The sequence below is a fragment of the Stigmatopora argus genome, chromosome 17 (assembly GCF_051989625.1).
Source record: "Stigmatopora argus isolate UIUO_Sarg chromosome 17, RoL_Sarg_1.0, whole genome shotgun sequence".
Classification (NCBI taxonomy): Eukaryota; Metazoa; Chordata; class Actinopteri; order Syngnathiformes; family Syngnathidae; genus Stigmatopora; species Stigmatopora argus.
In genome coordinates, this window is record NC_135403.1 from 7,589,596 (window position 1) to 7,610,284 (window position 20,689).

Genomic DNA, 20,689 nt, shown 5'->3' on the forward strand with positions numbered 1-20,689 from the left:
ATGGTTATATTAGGAAACTCTAAAAGGAAGGCAGTATCATGTTAAAGGAACATTGTAGTGTTCTGAATAATGATGGGATTTCTGAATTACCTATACACAAGCTTTGGGGGTGCTGAGATTGAGCATGAATTTGAGTTTTCAACGTCTGACACAATCTTGCTGTAAATCCCTTAAAATAATCTAATTTATCTAATTCAATTTGCATATTTTACCATTTTTATGCACATTTGATTTTATTGTGTAGTCCTATTTTCTCTATTGGTCGATTAATCATCAGGTCAGACGTTAATTTGAGCTGCATCCTCTCAAAATAGAAACCGGTAGTTCTTGATTTTTGGCCTCACTGTATTCCGTGACTTATTCTGGCCGATCCGGCACACTATTGATCGGCTTTGTTGTAATGAATTTAGAAACTTCATCACAGACATGCTCGTGTTGTGAAATGTCATCCCGGTCATTTTAAAGAGGTTTTCCTATTCTTTGCTAGAGGTTCATAGAAAAACACAAAATTCAGTTAGGCACCTTAAATAAGCTACCAATTTTGTTTTCTAATCAACCTGGGCTAAGAAGTTACAGTTTAAATCACCAAAATGACAAAGGTTGCCGATTTTTCGCATCTGTGTAATTTTATATTGGTAAATGTCGCACATCTATGTGTTTGTCCAATTGATCTAAAATATAACTCTGTCCATCAGTTATAGATATATCAAAATTAAGTTTCTGCTGCTAAACACCCCTTTGATTTATAAATTTGAATAATGTAAATTATTATTTTCATACCACTTTAGGTTTGTGTTATTTTCTTTAGCTCAGTTTTTTTTGCACATACATTTGTTGAGAAATTAACTGCTAAGTATGCATTCAGTCCTGGATCATGCACATTCATTGCCATAAAAGCAACATCATATGTCAAAATCATAGTGATATCACATGTAATAATTGTTTATCATTGTGAATGTTTTCCTAAAAGTCTTTGCCAGACAATGTAGGTCCAAATTCAACTGTGTTGTTTTGCACTTAGGTACAGAGGTGATATGTACCAGCAGATACATGTGGCTCCCGATGGATCACATTGGATTACTCGACATCCAGCAGCTCATTGGTCTGAGCCGCCCAGAGAGAAATGCATTGCAGTCCAGAAGCACCTACATCATCCTGTATGTACTTCACAAGGGTATCCAGGAGGAGGGGTCCAATATATCTCCTTTGATGATCCGCGCATCCGGCACATTTCCTCACCTCTCGGTGGTAATTCCCTCACCGACGCTGATAAAATACGTCACATCCGCAACGAGTTACCCAGCACCACCGTGTCGGAGCCAGCATCCAGCAACAGTGCCTTTTCGCCCCCATCGGTCGGGCCTTTTATCGCTGCCAAACTGGCTAGCGATGATAATCAGACATCTTCATGTGACTTTGACAATGACAATAAGAGGTGGCACTGCAATTTGCACAAAGCGACTGTCGATAACTTCTCAGCAACTGACCAAAATTGTAATACGTATTCCAAAAAGCAACTTCCTCCTCCATCCCCATCTTCAGCCTTCCAGGCCCCAGTAAGAAGGGCAGCATCCCGCCCAGGGTCTAGTTTAGATCAGGTCTTCGCAGAAACCATCACGCAAGTGAAAAAAATTGTCCCAGAATCAGGGATGGACAATAACAGAAATACAAAGAGAAGAGTGAGTGAGACCATCTTCTGCCTTGTGTCTGTTCCCCTTCACACACCAACTAACCTTAACAAAGATTTATCAGCAGATCAGAACAACAATGACACACCACGAAGTCTGACTGTGACCAATACGGAAACCTTCGCCGTAGGCCTGAAGGAGACCCACGCTTTGCGAAGCAAGTCAGTGAACGAGATGCCCATCCGAGTCCACTATTCACATTTTCATACCACCAGCACTTCCTCGCTGAGGAACTACAAGAGGGCTCCTTTAAGAAAGGAGATCATTGATGCTTGGGCACTTCAAGCCCAAGAGGAAAAGGAGATGTGTTATTCCGGCTCCTGGCCTGGAAATCAATACCGAAACCAGGAAACCCAGACTGGCTCACCCTTGACCGTGATCAAAAGTCCAGAATCCCAAAGCCCACCTGGAGGACAAGAGCCTGTCCACTCCGCCTCAGACACAACAACTGATAGTGGTGTAGGAACAGATAACGGTTCCTCCTACGGCTATCCCATGGCTGGCCAGAAAAACCTCAATCCCTCCAGCAACAGCGCATTTTCCCGACTTAGCAACAGCCCACCACAGCAATCCTTGCAACCTTCTGTGCCACACCTATCCTCCCCATCCAAACAACAACAGGATTCAGCAGACGCAAACCTAACCTCTCCAAAGAGGAGCAACTCCAGTCCTCCAGAGTGCGCTGAACAAAAGGCTTTTGGTCAGTTCCTCCTCAAGCCAGTTAACCGACGACCATTCGATGCTATTGGTGAGCTGGAGACCATCAATAAGGAGATGGAAGACACAATCAGCAAGAGGCGTCATGTTGGTCGGTCAGTTGATGATTTAGACGGCATGAATAAAAGAAATGCCCACTATAAATCAGGATTGCGTTTCCCGACTGGCCTTGAAGCAGGCAGAGAAGCAATGAGTCTTGCACCCGGACTCAAAGAAAAACCTGTTATCAAAATAAGGTCAAAATCATTTCCCTCGGCCAATGAGTTGGAATCCGTAGACACACAACAAGTTTTCTTCAGACCACAGACCAACATATCACTAACAGATAGATTAGGGATGAGCCATGGTACAGGTGTGAGACAAGCTGTGTCCGTATTGCCTCAAAACAATAATTCAAACGGGCTTTATAGGCAGGATATTCCTGTCCCTCAGGAGTCATTGCTAAGGGATGTTGGACTAACGGTTTATACGGAGAATCCATGTGGTCACGGGGACACAACGCAGCACTCGGCCCAGCTTGATCCCTTGGCGCTGTCTCTGGACTTTCCAAATGAGAGTGGCACAGTGCATGTGAAAAATGGTGGCATTCCTGAAGGCAGTTCTGAGCTACAGTATCCAGATGAAGTGTTCACCGAGGCAAAGGCTCAGTTAGCCAAAAGACCACAAAGCAGAAGTGAGATGAATTTGAGCCTTAATGGAAGCAGAAACGAAAATTATAAATTGCCCAAGAGTAAAAGTTCTCCGTCTGACATTCAGATGACCAAGGAGGTCTCCTTTCTGTTCAAGGATGATGCCAATGACAGATACAGTCACTCACAGTCTTTCAAATACAACAAAAATGAGACAAAAATCGCAGACGTGCACCTTGAGACCTTATTGATTCAAGCGAAAGAGAATGCATTACCCACAGAGGACATGACAAGCCTCTATGAGGTTAAATCTGCAAAGGGAATACCTGAAAATGAATCCATTGAGGAGAGAGCGGCCAGAATCTTGGGTATAACGGTTCCAATGGAGACTTTAGGAGTGTCGGAAAATAGCACAGAAGAGAAAACACATTTTGCATGTGAGAAAAATCAGAGTGCGTTTGAAGAGGCCAAGCAAGTCATTTTACCCGAACCAGAGATGGAAGAGGCCAATGTGTCAAAACTGGGGGATGGCGTGAATGAAAATCGCAGTCAAAGCTACAGCAACAATTATATTGATGTTGAGGACAAGAAAGATAACTTGGATCAATCAGCAATGGTGTTGAACTTTTCAGAATTCCCTCCTTGTAATCGTCCCGTATCCCTACTAACGACCTCTGAAGAGAAGCTACAACCAAGTAAAGCCGGGAAGAAAAGCACCAAACCACAACCTTCAAATAAATTCATCGAAGCCGTGCAAGATAAGCTAAATTCTACTGCTTCCGTATCTGCAACATCTTTGGGCAGCTCAACCACGGACAGAAAAGCCCGATTCAAAGAACTAGACTCGGTTTCCCGAATCAGACGCCTCAGCCTAAAAGGATCTGATTCCAATAGAGCCTCTAATTCTGAGAGGAGAGATGTTGGTAGACAGGAATACTTTTTAAAAGAAAAGCCAAAGGTTGAGTTTGAGGAGAAACAAGGAGATGAAAATGGTGTAAAGGCACTAAATGGAAGAAGGAAAGAAGAGGATGTGGTTCCTCTACTTGAGCTTGAAAATGCATGTGAAGCACTCAGAGAGAATTGTCACCCTTGTGAAGACAATGAACATATATGCAAAGAAGATGGGAAATCCAGGGAGGTAGAACGGACTGTTGATTTTGCACTAAAAGCAATAAAAGAAGGAGAGAGGGAAGATGTCGAAGTAAAGGCAGAGGAATCAGAGGGAAAAGTGGAGCTTAATGATATAGACAACACAGACAAGCACGATACAGCAGACGTTAGCAAAAGTCAAATGGCTAACGACGTTAAGATAGGCAAGTTGCCTAAAGCAAAGGTTCGCACAAAGCTGCAGAAACCTCCGCTGCTTCCTAAACCCCGAAGTGTTCCCAAAAGAGAAATAACCTTACCACTCAGTTTCAGTCCTGGGACCTTTACTTCCTCAAATGTGGAGGGTGAGGAAATCCTAAATGTCACAGGTGGGTGTAAGGATAATACTTGCATTTATTCCAGTGTACCCCTGATATTCCTATGTAAAAAAATAAATAAATCCATGACCTGTGCTAGTGAAAGAAAAAAGAATATACAGTGGTACCTCTACATACGAGCTTAATTCGGGCAGACTGTATCCAAGGCAACACACTCGTAACCGAACAAACAAATTTAAATTAACTTGGATTAATATTTACAGACACACTCAAACATTCGATTAATGTAACTTTACACAAAACTGAATTCTAATGTTGTTTTAATTTTTTTTTTTACCTTCTCCTGGCCGGGTTAGCTGTTTGCCACGCCTCCACCCTCACGTTCGCTATTGATGGGCTGTTTGCTGTTGTATTCCCTTCAAAATATTCCGAAAATGATGCACACAAATGTCCTCACAATAGGATAACGGATGACCACTTGCCAATGAGAAGTAGTCTCGAATGAGCGATCACGGGAGCTAACAGACTAAGGAAGGAATAACAGCCTACCCACTTATTGATTGTGGGTAATGAAGTTTTATTCTGAGAAAGGGTGCCATTGGCTATCGGTGTTGTGTGCACGAGTATACTTCATTACCCAGAAAGCCCTCTTTTTGCCCGCGCATGCGCGCTGTGCGTTTTCTGGTCCATGTGTAGGAGAAACTTGTGTGAAGAAATCGTTCAGTGCTCGTAGATATCTGTTATACACGAAAGAGATGCGGCAAAAAAAGACAGTGCGCTACAATGATAAACAGCCTCTCATGTCATGGCCACCTGGCTTTCTCGCATCTCGAATTTTTTCTCGTATCTAGAGCGAATTATTTGCTCGAAATTTTCCTCGTATCTTGAGCATCTCATAGGTAGAGCTGCTCGTATGTAGAGGTACCACTGTATTCACTTTTTGACAAATACACAGTTGAAATTAAGTCTGTTTTTCTTTTCTCATCAGACTCCTACGACCCAAGTCGAGTGGAGCGAGTTTAACCTCTGGATCTGCATTTACCACTGTGGAAATCTTTTTTTCAAATACTATAACTTTTTCCCCCCCAGGGAACATAAACATGCTTTCATTTCATTTTAAGGATTATTCGGCTGTGAGGCTTCCAGTATTGGCACATATCACCCCTTGCAAATCTGACTTTTCTGGTGCTGCGGAGCCATTTTTACAGCCACAATAAATGAAGATGCTTATTTTCCAAGCCCTGAGATTGGCTGGCGACCAGTTCAGGGTAAGCACCGCCTCTCAACTCAAATAAGATGGGATAGGATCTCACTCACGACCATTCAGAAGACAAGTGGTAGAGAATATACAATATATACAGTAGTAGAAGGATGGATGGACAGTTCTCCAAGCCTTTTTCAATCTCGCCCTTCCTCCCGTAACCACCATTATTTTATCCGCTATACCGAGTAAATTGCCTTTCTTTGAAATAGTATTGTTTTTGCTTTCTTTACGGTGCATGTCATTATTTCCTCCTGCGCTCAGCCTTTTGGCTTAGTGTTGAATTATGAATGTAAAAGCGCTTCAGCTCTTCAAAACAAAAGAAATGTAACAGGTTCATTCAAAACAAAGGCAACCGTATTGCATTACAATCAGTATTAACCTTCACCAAATGTAAATATAGAAAGGAATATAAAATTTTATCCAGATTATAGAAATCAATTAAAAAAAAAAACGTATATTTTCTTATATATGTTCGGAAAATCATAGATTTTCGTTTTTTTTATTGTGGTATTTGAGTGAGACACTAATTATGGAACCCTCTGTTCTTTATTCTTATACCTGTATGATAGCGAATGTACTCGGAGTGTCTGGGTTGCAATGAAAACACTGTGGTCTTTGAATAGCTTCACCCAAGAGCAATATAAATTATTGTACTTTTTTTGTTGTTTTTGGGGATCGACAGGCTTTTTGGTTGTATTTGAAGATGTCCCCATTTTAAGGAGATCTCATTTAAATGTCTGACTTTGAGCGTTAAGTTTTGGCAGGTGTCTGATTTTACAATCCTGATAGATTAACATGACAACCAATAATCCCTTCCAATACTTAAGGATGATTATTTTCATTGTGATTTGTGCAACACCTCTTTTTTCACTTTTAGCATCATAATTAGCAAATGCCACAAACTGTATATCAGAAGAGTCTACTTTGTCAACTAGTACTAAAAAGAGAAGTTCATTCAATATATATATGTATTTTGAGGCAGTAAAAGAGGTCTATATTTAACTGCAGGTAGTAGTCTAGATGTGTCAAAAGTGCTTTTATGCAGGAAATGATAAATATCATGTAGCTATGTTGAATGAAAGGTGTGCCTTGTCCACAGTTTCTCTTGGTTAACTTGTGTGTAAAACCTCAAACATAATCATTTACCATGAGCAGAATTGTTGGTAATAACAGTAATTATTGAATTCAAATTTACAATACTACTATGAATGACTATTTCAACCGAAGTTAGAAGACAAATGCTTCAAAAATGAATAACAACTACTATAACATGAAATATAAAATAGCCAATTTTCTATTTTTACCGGTAGACTGTTTTTTTTGTTATTTTTTTTATTTTGAAAGTATATTTTCCCATGGTGTCACCATAATAGTCCTTTATATATTCTTGACCGTGATGTACAAAGCATTGTAAACATGTTCAATCGTTTTATTTTTTACATATCATTCCATATTTTTGCAGGTTTTGATCAGAACAGTCTTAGCTTTTGCGATAGCAATACATCAAATTTGGGAATATACCAAACCAAACTTTGTGCTATGCATTTTTCCATTAACATTTACTGGATTTATAACCAAAATCCAAAAGTACTACTCCTGGATCCCTATGCCAGTTTGCTTGTTTCCTTTTTGTGCTTTTGTCAGGAAAATAGTTTTGACCTAAGATGTTGTTGGTACACAGAAAGTGGCGTCGACAAGGGTAATTCGTTTAAAGTCGAGTTTTGTCTTCATTCTGTTTTTTGCCTCAGTACCTACCTGTTCTTCCTAGTTCCAGTCCATTCTTGTTAGTCTTTTGTACTGCAAGTTATTTGTAACAGACTGATTGGTGCACATCTTGCTTTGATATTTTATATTTTCATACAGATAATAATATGTATAATGTTTTTTTTTATGTGCGGCATCTTTAGGTTTTTTTTGTGTGTGAGTGTGTGTGCATGAAATGCGTAACAAGTCACGGGGAAGTGTATTTGCATATACCGTTCTTTCATTTGGAACTATGGTAGTATACCGAATAAACAACTGTTATATTTCAAATAATGTATATTTTATTTTCAGAAGGTATTCTACATATTTAAAGCAGAATATGGTATTTTTAGATTGTGAAAAGGGAACTAATTATAAAATGCACAATGTTTGTCTATATTGAAATAGATCATTTAGAATGATCAGGAATAGACAAGTGTGTGCTGTTGTACAGTATTACAGACGATTCATAAATAAACGTATTTGCATGAAAAAAGTGTGTTTCTCCAGAGTGAATGTGATAAAATCAGTACATACTTAAGAGTTTGTTTAATTAAATTGAATACCTTTATTGTTATTATTCAAGTGCATACATAATCTTGGACAAATTAATTTACAGATAAGCACTTCTAGTACTTTACAACACTTGAATTAAAACGAAAAAAAATCTAAGTTGACCTTATTATCCATCAGATGGCGCTCCAGTACTTGAGACGACTTCATCTTCCTCACTGAACCAACTATCCACTCTTGCATGTATGTATTTTTTTTCCTTAAAATTGAATATATTCACCATAGTATTTTCTTATATCATATAAGAACACAGGAAAAATAGAAAAATTTAGCTTGGAAACATAAATCTAAGACCAATAATCACATTTTCTAAACATTCCAAACACATCCTAAAAATATTATTCTGATATTTGATAGATAGTATTTTAAAAGTATATTCCTAACATACCTGTAAATGTGTTCCTTTGAATCCAGAAATAAATGCATTATGTCATATAATAAGATAGAATACATTAGGTAGTATATTTGGAATTACATAATATACATATGTCTATTATGTATACTACATTAGGTATATCAATTAGGAAAACAATGCTTACGGTTTGTTTCATTCAAATATTATACATTTTACTCAAACCTTATGGCTGTTATTTGTGTTTTACATACAATACAAGTAGAATTTTTGAGATATGATTTTTAAAAATTGTTTCATTAGTTTAACATGGGTTTTATTATTATTGTAATAATAATAATAATAATAATTATTATTATTATTATTATGTTTATTAGTATTATGTTTATTATTATGTTTATTACTATTATGTTTATTACTATTATGTTTATTACTATTATGTTTATTACTATTATGTTTATTATTATGTTTATTATTATGTAGAGCCATCTCACCCTACCCTATTAATGTCATAACTTGCGATTTGGTACCCCCTTGTGTTTAATCCCCTCAATCACTTTTTGCACTGTTTCCGCCTTAAATTTTCTGTTAATAATTAGCTACATTCCTCAGGATTCAACAACAATGTTAACGTGTATCAAATGAATAATATTGTTCTTTTTATATAGTTTTATGAATGTTTTACTGCCATCGTTCCATTGCCTTCACATGAGCATTTAGGCCTACACTGACCTTTGACCTCACAGCAACGTGGTGCCTATTCTATCTGGTCACACAAAGTCTGTTCACATGACACAGGGACCAGAGCTCACGTTGTGCTGAAGATAACCCTGCTGCTGAAAAAAAAGTGCATCCGCTTTGTATCCACTCGTGTGTTCCCTGCAAGGGGGCCACACAAACCGTTATTCCTATGAGGCAACCAACCGAGATAGATTTCAAAAGTTTGCTTCTGATCTGATGTCTGGCTGTGCCAGTGGGGTAACACAAACTCCCTTATTCCATTTTCCTATGATCCTTTCTTCTGTAAATATTGAAGATTTCAATCTCAAACAGGAATCCAAGATCCATAATCACATTTTCTAAACATTCCAAACACATCCTAAAAATATTATTTTTATATATGATAGATAGTATATTCCTAACATACCTTTAATATGTTCCTTTGGGAAAAAAAGCATTCCTATTATTGCAAAAGTTCGCTTAACTTTTTCCAAATTATCTCTTGTGTTTGTATTTAAATGTCCTTGATGCTAATCAGTCTTTTTGCCTGTCTGGCGTGTTTGCTTGGCGCTGACATCAGCAGGACCGCCACCACCGTTTGCGCTCACCTTTATTAGACACAAAAGGTTGTTTGGAATTCGTGTGGGAGAGGACAGGGTTAGGTACACTGAGCAAACAGATCCTTCTTCCACTGTCGCTCATGTTTACTCACGATTGTTCAGGGCTTCTGTGTAGTGATGAGGAGAAGCAAGTGATGCATGCGTGTGTTGACAACAACAAGTGTTCAGACTAAGGTGGCGCCCATACGTTTGGTCATCATGCCTTAAAGAAACATATCGGCTTTAGTTTTGTACTTGCACATTTAAGGCAACGGTGTCAAACCCGGGTTGGTTCGCGGGCCGCATTAACGTCAACTCGAGTTCATATGGGCCGGACCATTTTGGATATAATACTTAAAAAAATTTTTTAAATCGGATTAAAAGAACTGGATTAAAAGCCCTAAATATTCAGTTTGTCTAGATGTAAAACAATGTTTATTTGAGCTTTTTTTTTCCTTAGTAAGGGAAATTATCTTTTAATTATGTTTTTCAAAACAAAATATATTTTTTAAAATTGAAAATATTTAGTTCATGTTCAGATTTGACAAAATACTTTTTGAACTAAAAACAAAAAGATTTGATTAAAAAAATCTCATTTTTTTATTTAAAAAGGGGAAGATCAGAAAATAAAATATGCATCTATAATCTTCATTTGAATTTGATCCTAAAATAGAAAGTCGGCACTCATGATTTACTTTCTCGGGCCGCACAAAATGATGCGGCGGGCCAGATTTGGCCCCCGGGCCGCCACTTTGACACCAGTGCATTAAGGGGATCAGCAAAATGAGATGTTTTAAAACTCAAAACCGTCAAAAATTGTTTTTTGAGGGGGTTGATGGAGGTTATTTTACAGTGTATTCCCTCCTACTAACGCATTCCACAGAATAGATGAGGATGTTAGCATTGGTTTGGATGCAATGACACCCCCAACTTTCCCCCAAAAATCTAATATTTAATAAACATTTTAAAGTGGACATTTTCAAAAATGGCATTTTATTTCTAAATGCAGGTGGGGACCAGTAAACATCAAAATTGAAGGACACTGGCCTGGCAAACATCATTTTGAAGTCAGTTTTGAGGTACTATTATGATTGTTTTGACCATATTAACATGATATCTTGCTATAATTTTTTTAAAGACATTTAATTACCATTGTTTACCATTTATAGTCAGGTCTAAATAGTTGCAAAAATTCCTATAGACATCTTAACAATTTAAATTTCTTTCAAAATGCGAGTGAATGTATTTCTTTATTCTCAACTTAACTCCACGCCGGTTATAAAACGCACTTGTGCAAACATTAGCCTACGTCGTTGTTTATTTGCCTGTAAAAAGGTTTTGATCATCCATTCACGGATGCACAGGTATTCCAAATCCGTTTTTTTAAAGACTTTGTTCTTTTTAAAAACATCCTGAAGCTATCCTAAGTCTCCACAGGACTAGAATGTTTCTAATTAGATGATTTTTTTTCCATCCTCCCCATCTTCCCATTTCCTATGCAGCATCTGATATTGTTGATCTTGTTTTTCTTTCGTACTTCCTGAAAAAAAATGAATGGCGTCTCTGTCATGTCATAGAGCGTAGACTTCTGGGTCGTCTCCTTCCTGTTCTCCGCCTGCCTTATCTCGTGCACAGTGTCTGGCCTCCTTCGGTGTCAGACCTCTGCCCGCTCCCCCACTGTGCAGACAGACAGATAAAGTGGGGGGTGCTTTAAATTAGGCGCCTCACACTTTATTCATAGCCACCTCCCAATGAGTCGAGCAAAGACAGGAAGCTCCAAGGAGCTCCTTCCTTCCTCAGACTGGGACCAACGGGAAAATTGTCAGAAGGCTGTTGGTTTTTAGATGCTCAGAGCTAAAGGAGGGGTGGTGGGAAGTCTTGGTGGGTGTTCAGTGAGTGGTGTTAGTTACTTGAGGCATCGCCATGAGGTCCTCATTTCTTTCCCCACTGGCCATTACTGTGACAGGCTGTTTACTATTACCGACAGATTAGGTTTACTTTAGGACTGATGTTGTTTTAGCAGGCGAAATGTAAACAACAACATACTGTTATAGATTAATGCTACCTTGAGGATTTTCTCAACACAGGCTGAAAATGCAGGACACTGTATTCTCTTAAATCTTCAGGATGAAAGGAAGAAAGATAGATGATTTGGGTCCTGCTGACCCTGACCCTGACTTTGACCTGCATCTCCTATCACACTGAGCTAGTGCGTTTGCGGTCGATTGGTCGCCGGTCTTTTGGTTGCGGTCTTTTGGTCGGCCCGACCGCGACAACGGGCGACCAAAAGACCGACGACCAAAAGACCGGCGACCAAAAGACCGACGACCAAAAGACTGGCGACCAAAAGACTGGCGACCAAAAGACCGACGACCAAAAGACCGGCGACAAAACAAGGTAAAACAACACGGTCTACGCATCAATAAAAGCCAACAATGGCCATGAGCAGTTTCACTGAGCCGACGTGTGAGTGTATAAGAGTTTGTATGTATATATGCATTGTCCCTTTAAGAAGCTACGTCAGTCAGGGTCTTAACAAGTTCTCCAACAAAAAACAATAAAAGGCCGGGAAATTTGGAGCTTTTCTTTAGCCTAATAATTACTAGGGCATTAAGTATGACTAAATAGTTATTCGCAGTTTGTATTTAGGTTCCGGGCGACCAAAAGACCGGCGACCAAAAGACCGGCGACCAAAAGACCGGCGACCAAAAGACCGGCGACTAATCGACCGTGTACCGAGCTAGTGTTAGTACTTCCAGGTTTGTGCCTAAATTGGATTTTTTTTGGGGCATGGGTTGGAAAATAGTTTAGCAGGAACTGACTCAGATTGAAGTACTTTTTATGTGATACTGTCACAGTTGAAAACAGAAAATGTGTCCAGTTCTTTTTTTTTTTTTTTACAATCCATGCAACTGAGCCTAAAAAGCAACCCCCCCCCCTTTCCCCCCCTTCGTCTCATAGGCCCTCTAACACACAACCTGACGCCACATAGACACCTCAAAGCATACATTCTCGTAACACTACCACATTCACTCCTCATGTCTTTTGTGCAAGGGTTGTGACCTCCCCTAACAACATGTTTCCCCGCCTTTTATTTCAAGTATGAAGGTCACAGGGCTTTAACAGGGGGAGACAGTCTTCTTTCCATGCTGTTTGCGGACATAAATGTCCATTCAGATGTGAGGACACACAGGACTATTTGTCATCTGTATTTGCAAACAACTGCCGGCTGTTTTCTTAAATAAAAACGGACAGTTGATGAAGTCAATCTTTCAGTTTGTTCTACTCCAATATACATGCATTTTTTTAGAGTAGTTATCTGGTTTCTGCTTAAAAGAAAAAATAATAATGTGCAGTTAACACGTTGTAGAATCCATAAATTGATTGATTGTACAAAGTCACGATTTTGAACTTGGCTTGGTCATAAATCAAAGCCTAGTTTTACTGCTCTTTACACAGAATGCATACCATTCACTTTACTATCCCGTCAGTTTTGTTTTAACGTCTTTCGACCGGATAATGGACGCCAAAGCCAAGACAGCATAAATGTGTAGTGCACAACTCCCCCACTTCGACTCACGACATCTCTCATAGTGCTCAGTAAGCGATTGTGATACGAGCCAAGAAGGCCACAACTGGTGGAAAGAAAAGATTTAATGTGTGTGGTCAAAGATGGAAACCTTTGGCTTGTTTTTCTAGTCGATCACAGTCATACAAGAGACTGTTTTATAAAAGGGTTGTCTGTTTTCCTCCAAAAGGAAGTTGGGAGAAATAGCGGCAGAGGATGTAGAAAAGGAAGTGTGTCTGGTATTCATAGGAACATATCAAGCAACCTCTGGTGAAATGTATGAATGATTTGAAAGGGGGCAGGGGGCACTAAATACATGCCAGAAAGCAACTCTTTTGGCTCAGGCCATTGGACAGTGTTTATTTTTTATTGGCTTACTTCCGTATCAGGTCTTCCTTTGGTGTTTTAGAGAATGTCAATGGGAATTATTTTAAGTTACAAAAAGGGCCACCAAGGACAGTTTTATGTAATGCCATCTCTGGTTTAACTATATTTAAGCTCTATACTTCATGCATATTAACAGTATTGTTTTGGGATCTCAAATTTTTTAAAAAAGTTCAAAATTGGGAATATTTATGGGGTCGACAATTTTTCTTATTAATCAATCAAATCAAAAGCCTTTATTGTCATCATACACAGCTGCGTATAACAAAATTGGTGGTGCTACTCCACAAAGTGCGTTTTCTCAGTAAAAAAAACCTAAATAGTAAAATAAAAATATAAAAAGTCACAACCTGGCAAGGTAGATTCTAAAATATTGCACAATGTAAGATATTGCACATTGTTATTGCACAGAAGGGATTGTGTGTCGTGCTAACGCAAGTTTAACTTAAAGACTCATCTGTGGTCATGTTTTAATAGCAGTGTTGGTGTTAGTTAGTGTAATCTACTAACTAAATAATACATTACGTGAAGAAAAAGAACAATATGGTTACATGGAGACAATGTTGGAAGTAATTTCATAAATTATGCACAAATCAGTGCCTTTGCTATTATTTGAGCATGCAGAGATGCATTAGAATTTAGTCTTAATAATATGAATATAGATTGTTTTGTTCCCCACTTCATTTTAAATGATTACCCAAGCTATAAAGTATCACTCTTTGACTCTATCTAACATGGTGGTGGGATTTTGGGGGGCAAACACACAAACAGATTCATGAATCATCCCTGAGTGATGGTGTCAGCTGGACTTTTGTTAGCAACATAATGGGGTCTCCATTTTTCTCTAAACCTGACTAGTTTTTTTAATAAGGTCTTTTCTGACTGTCAGGGGGAGATGGCACCCTGAGGCCAAGGTCAGGTTGTCCAACAATGAGTAAAAAATATTTGTATTTCATATTTGCTTATGGGATCCTTAAAGTCTTTCAAGTTTTAGGGTGATTCTTTGTTTTGGCATGAATTATATATATTTTTTTACAGGGCAATTTACAATATTTACACATTCATAAACATTTTCACTCGCTTGTCTGTTCCTTGTTACTAACACGTTTTATTAGCAGTAAAACATGTCTCAAGTTAACTCCTACATGTGAATAAACACCAGGCACTTTAAATTCAAACTACTTTTTCTTAAAATATATTTAACATAATACCAAACTGTAATTTAATCTAAGAGACTTTTTGGGGGATTTACTTGGAAAAAAATAATGTTCATTAATGATACATTTTCAAAGTTAAATTTAAAAGCTACATTTGTAACTGTTAATCAAACTTGAGATTTATTCAGCAATGTCATAACTGACGGTTGACCGCAGATATGCCTGTATGTAATGTATGAATTGCCCAGAAACTAGGTCACAAGCTACAACATGTCCTGATATGATTAATGCTTCTGTTTGCCCTCAAAATGATATATAATCATACCGCTGGACCTGTGGTCAATTTAATTAAGAATACTACTAAAGCCCAAAACTCACACTGAGCTGCAAAATGTAATTTTTGATACTGAAAATACTGCAGCATCTAGTGTTTTTTTTCCATTTCATTGTTTGTCTTAGTGTTTTGTTCTTGTGATTGCCCATTGATTTCACCTGTTGTTGCCTGCTCCTAGTGTTTCGACCAATCCGCTGCCATTTTATAGCACTCTTGTCTGTTTGTAGAAACGCCCTATTTTTTTATTTTGGTCTTTTTCAAATCATCTTCTACGTTGCATCATTGCATTTCAGCTTGTTCCTGATCCATTAGTAAGTGAGATAATCAGTCTTTTGCTAGTACTTGCTTGGAAGTTTGATATTAAAACAACACAACTGCAGCATTTCTACACAAAGAGCAGCTTGTTTCAGGCACATTTTCTCCTGCAATCAGAAAACCCCCCTCTAATATGATTAAACCCCTTTTCCAGTCTCTTAATCTAATGAGTACCTCAAACAATATTGGATATACATCATCAGCAAGCGCAAAACTAATACACCATCAGCCTCCCTCACTGCGTGCATTTTAAAACAACATACACGGGGCCCTTGTGGAATGCGTCCATATCACCCTGATAAATCCTAGCTTTTGATTTACCGCTGTGGAAAAATGTGCACTCTACATGGAATGTCTCACAGTGTTTGTCGAGCTCATACAGTATGCGAGCGATATCGCCTTGAACACGCGCAAAAATGAATCTAGTCATTGTTAGAGAAGGGGCAGAAAAAAAGAGGGTAAGCCTTCCAATAATGTTGGTTTTGTGTTGGCCCGGACCTCCCTTTTGACATGTGAGGCTTTATCTTCGTTCCACATCAGGAAAAGTCTGCTCATAGTTATTAACGCTGACCTTTAGGTGCTTGAGCTTTTGGAAAAAAAAGCTTTTAACAGAACAAGTTTGAACTGTGCATACATACAAGTTCATCCTCGGTTAAACAAGGGAGATAATTGCGATGGAGTAAATTCTTGTCATTAGAAAACTTTACTCATGGCGTGTCTTCAAAGTATGTTTGACGAGGCTTTACGAAGCACTCCCAATTTATTTTGGAGTGATTAAAATCAAAGCCATAACAAACCCAACATTCACATGCCCTCAAAATAAATAGCCCGTCAGAACCATTTGCCACTAACATTGGTTAGTTGGAACTTTATTTCATCCCGTATTCGGGAAATTTCTTAGTTGCAGTAACAAGACAGACACAAGACACACAAGACATTGTAGATCTAGGTAAAAAAACTGGAGCCACACACAGGGAGTCCACAAGGTGGGGACCTTCTGCAGACTGAGACTGAGGTTACCGCACAGTTGTTGTTGCACAGTGTAACTCAATCTATATTCAAAGTGTACCTTGCACAGGCCTCTACTTTATCTCTGAAAGGTGCCTGAAAACAACCCCCCACCCCCAATCCAAAATATGACACACTGTCATCCCCCAGTTCAAGGCCTTTAAATCCTCTGCCATCCTTTCATGTGAAGAAAGTGTCCATTGTTTGCGGTGTGTTGTCAAAGAGGCCTGTACGTAGGTGTGCCTAGGAGTTGGCCGCTTGGATTCATAGAAGAGGAAACATCACGATCGGGTTGTCATTTCCAGCCTTTTAAAGTTAAATTTTTTTTTACCCTTTCTCTGTCAAAAACTAGACAACTTTCTTACAAATCTCTTACATTGTGAATGGACGTCATTTGTATTGACTGCATTATGCCACATAAATTATTTTGTCTTTAATTTTTAGAAACTGGGTTTTGGTGTCCAAACGCTGCTGTTGTCATTTGGCTAGGGTCCCATTTTCTGATCTGTAGTTTTTTCCATTCATGAGTAAATTTTAAAAAAAAGTTTAGTCTCATTTTGGCATGTTTTCAGGAGAATGTCGAGGATTCTAAAATACTAACATTATTTATGACTGATACCACACCAAGAAATTATATTACTTAATAGAACATGTAGCTGACATAAAGGCACATTTTCAAATATTGAGAGATCTCATGAGGTTTCATGAAACAGAGACCACCAGAGACGCTGTAAATGAATTATTCATCCTTGGAGAATTCCACATTTGGACTGATTCGAATCTCACCTGTGATGCCATCTTCGTCCACCACAACCCCTTCTCTATTCTCTCCATGGTGGTCTTTTATTTTTTCAATGTCTTTGAAGCTGAGCCCTCCTCAAAGGACAACCAACTTAGCCCGAGTGACAGAACCGGCTTGCCTGGTAGACATCAAATAGACAGGTCCCCCTGATCTGACAGTGATCCAAAAAGCCCCCCCTCCCATCTGCAAACCCCTGTTTCTGTACCTCTTAACCCAGCCATTCACATAAACTTGAACCATCCTTTGAGCTTGTAATTAGAACCACACTGACTGCAACATAGTGGAGTTGTTTGGGCTACAGACGTGCTTCAGGGGCCAAAGGCCGAGATGGTTTTTAGACCATTTTTGTGGGAACGAAAAGACCCTACGAATGTGTTCGAGGGGCTTCAACTCTGAGACAAATCTTCCTTCATTCTATAACCCAAAATCACCATTATGTTAGCTTTAATAACGCCATTAGAACTCTTACTCCATGCAACGTATTTGCCTATTTCTTGTGAATTCTGGCGCACAATATATTTTTTCCTATCTCATGTTATTCTTGTCTTATCAGCCGTTTTTTAATTAGGCTTTAATTTTGGACTATCACAAAAAATGTATCCAAAAGAAAATGGCAAAGCATGCTTAGAGTCAATCCTTATGTAATGTGTAGTCTGAACTTTACATTCTGTATTTTTAATTGAATTTTAATACAGTGCAAATTTAGTGCTGAATCAGTCATGGCACCAACGGACTCATCCTCCAGTTGAACCTTTTAGACTCACTTTATGAGCAGTTTTAAAAGGATTTCTTATTGTGACATGCTTCCCCGTGTCACTGAGTAGAAGTAAGCAAACACAACCGAACTGTTTTTTGCCTCTTTGTTTGTTTGACTGGTTACAGCATGACATTTATTAGCTTGGTCTTCTTTTTCATTTAGGCTTTTAGCTCCATTAGTCTCTTTACGTTGGCCATTTATATGTCTCGGAGTGTTTATCTATGTTGACTTGGGCACACAGAGGGAAGGGCTGTGAAAAACAGGCAAATGAAACACGGCATGCCAGAACTAGTCACTCAGCAGTCGATTAGTGACAACTTGACGAGCCATCCTCTCTAAAATGTCAGTCCGGGTCTCTCGGCTGGGAAAAACTCCCCCTGATCATCTTCACTGTCTAAGAACACTGGTTGATTACATTCACTAGTCCTCTTAATTGCTAATTCGCCTAATGGATGTGAGGTGAATGGTCTGTGTGTCTATGGGAGCCGCCGGAGAAGCGTTGAGGGGCGGAGGTCACAATGTGGAGACCTCCCCCAGGGGAATTTCTGTTACGTCTGAGCACTTTACAGGATTATTTAGGCTAACTTTCATCTCCATCGCTGCTTTAGGAGTTTTCAGAGTGCTCTGACCTCTGATCTCTGTCCCTGTTGCCTTAGCCTCTTCGCAGGGAAATTCCATATGAAGTGTGTCTCTCGACCATAGTCGAAAGTATCGTTCTGGCTAAGCTCACCGCCACGTTTGACCACAATAAAGAGGCTGGGTGTCATTATAGGACTAAGAACCTACAAGGTCAAGTTTGCACAATAGGTCTTTTTCAGGGAGGTTAAGAGTGGTTGATGCGGCAGGTGAGTGTTTTTCTGGGAGGCTCTCGGATTCAACATGCAATCTTTGCTACGAATGTTAAATGCTCTAAAGCACAGGTGTCAAAGTGGCGGCCCGGGGGCCAAATCTGGCCCACCGCATCATTTTGTGCGGCCCGAGAAAGTAAATCATGAGTGCTGACTTTCTGTTTTAGGATCAAATTAAAATGAAGAGTATAGATGTATATTAAATTTCCTGATTTTCTCCCTTTAAATCAATAATTGTAATTTTTTAATCATTTTTTTCTGTGTTTTTAGTTCAAAAATCATTTTTTACCATCTAAAAATATATTTAAAAAAGCTAAAAGAAACATTGTTTTAGATCTATAAAAAACTGAATATTCAGGGCTTTTAATCCAGTTCTTTTAAATTTGATTTATAAAAAAAAATCTAAATATTATATCTAAAACGGTCCGGCCCACATGAAACCGAGTTGACGTTAATGCGGCCCACGAACCAACCCGAGTCTGAGACCCTTGCTCTAAAGCATAACTTCTGAAGTTGATATGGCCATGTCATCTGCAAAGACTAAGTGCAAAATTATGTTTTTTGCTTATATGCAATTTAAAACGTCTACAGTGTCTACACCATAAGTAACAGTTGGAGTACGCCTGAAAGTCAACTATTTGCCTTACAGTAAATGTCGAATGTAATGTTGTATATTAACAGAAATAAATAATGACTGTTAAAATGTGGGGCAGCCCAGTGGGGTGAGTGGTTAGCGCGTTAGCCTTACAGCTCTGGGGTCCTGGGTTCAAATCCAGGTCGGTCCATCTGTGTGGAGTTTGTATGTTCTCCCTGGGCCTGCATGGGTTTTCTCCGGGTACTCTGGTTTCCTCCCACATTCCAAAAACATGCATGGTAGCCTCCTAGTGAGGATAAAGCGGTTCAGAAAATGAATGAATGAACAAATTTAAAAATGCTAGTTTAAAGTTGCCAGGATACAAACGCGAACCCCCTCGTGCTTCTCCCACGGGCTCCGGTGTTCACTGGTCAGTCCGTGGCTGGGAGAAAGAAAAAACAGAGGTAACACACAAGGGCTGATCAAAGTTTAGCCGGTGCCCTGCTGTTCTCCAAATAAATCCCCCTACTGCTGAGCTCTCAGTGCCAGCCTTGTTTCAATAAGTCTCCCTTATTGTACACGCAGCCAGAGGTCTCTGAGGCGCGCCGTCCACTGTGAGCTTCGAAAAGGATTACATGTCTAAATATACGCTGTGAGAAACTTGGAGTGTGTGTGTGTCCGTGCGTGTGTGAAAAGCATTTTGTGATTCTGTTAAATTAAGCAGAGTCCAATAGGATCAGTATATGAAAAGGGCCCAGATCACACTGGTGGCTCTTGCATTAGAGGGAATTTAACAGCAATACCACTGTGTACCTACTGTGCATAGCTTCAAGTAGATTGACTTATACAAGCCACAATGTTACAATATAAAGATAACTCGTTTAGGGAATTAAATGTTGGCTATCTTATTAATATAGTTTTAGCCTAAACAAGATTTGGGGAAATGGTTGTTAACATTAATAAATGATACTAATATTAATGATTCGTACTTTATACTATTATGCTGAATGATGGAAATTTGTCTTCCAGTCTGGAAGAACATTCTTTTGACTGTGTGGGTTTTTAAAATACATCATATCGTTTGTCAATCTATGTTTTGAAAACATGAAATACAAATGGGCCTCTGGCTGAAGCTTTCTTTGAATATAGCAAGTAACACCAGCAAAGCAACATGAAAAATGCATAGTCAGGTAGAAAACAAAATTAAAACGTTTAGTCTTATTACAATTTTAT

The 20,689-nt window shown here is 38.9% G+C and overlaps 1 protein-coding gene across 4 annotated transcripts in view; it reads left to right on the forward strand.

The window, feature by feature from the left end:
• Nucleotides 1-20,689, forward strand: part of jcada (junctional cadherin 5 associated a) — a 105,610-nt gene that overhangs the window by 16,669 nt on the left and 68,252 nt on the right. For 3 of the 4 annotated variants that reach the window (XM_077624532.1, XM_077624531.1, XM_077624534.1), the window contains 4 exons: nt 1,022-4,509; nt 5,447-5,726; nt 8,159-8,221; nt 10,719-10,788. In XM_077624532.1, the coding sequence (XP_077480658.1) occupies nt 1,022-4,509; nt 5,447-5,481 (3,523 nt within the window). In that variant the 3' untranslated portion in view covers nt 5,482-5,726; nt 8,159-8,221; nt 10,719-10,788. The remainder of the gene's footprint in view (nt 1-1,021; nt 4,510-5,446; nt 5,727-8,158; nt 8,222-10,718; nt 10,789-20,689) is intronic. The other variant, XM_077624533.1, reaches the window with a different exon arrangement.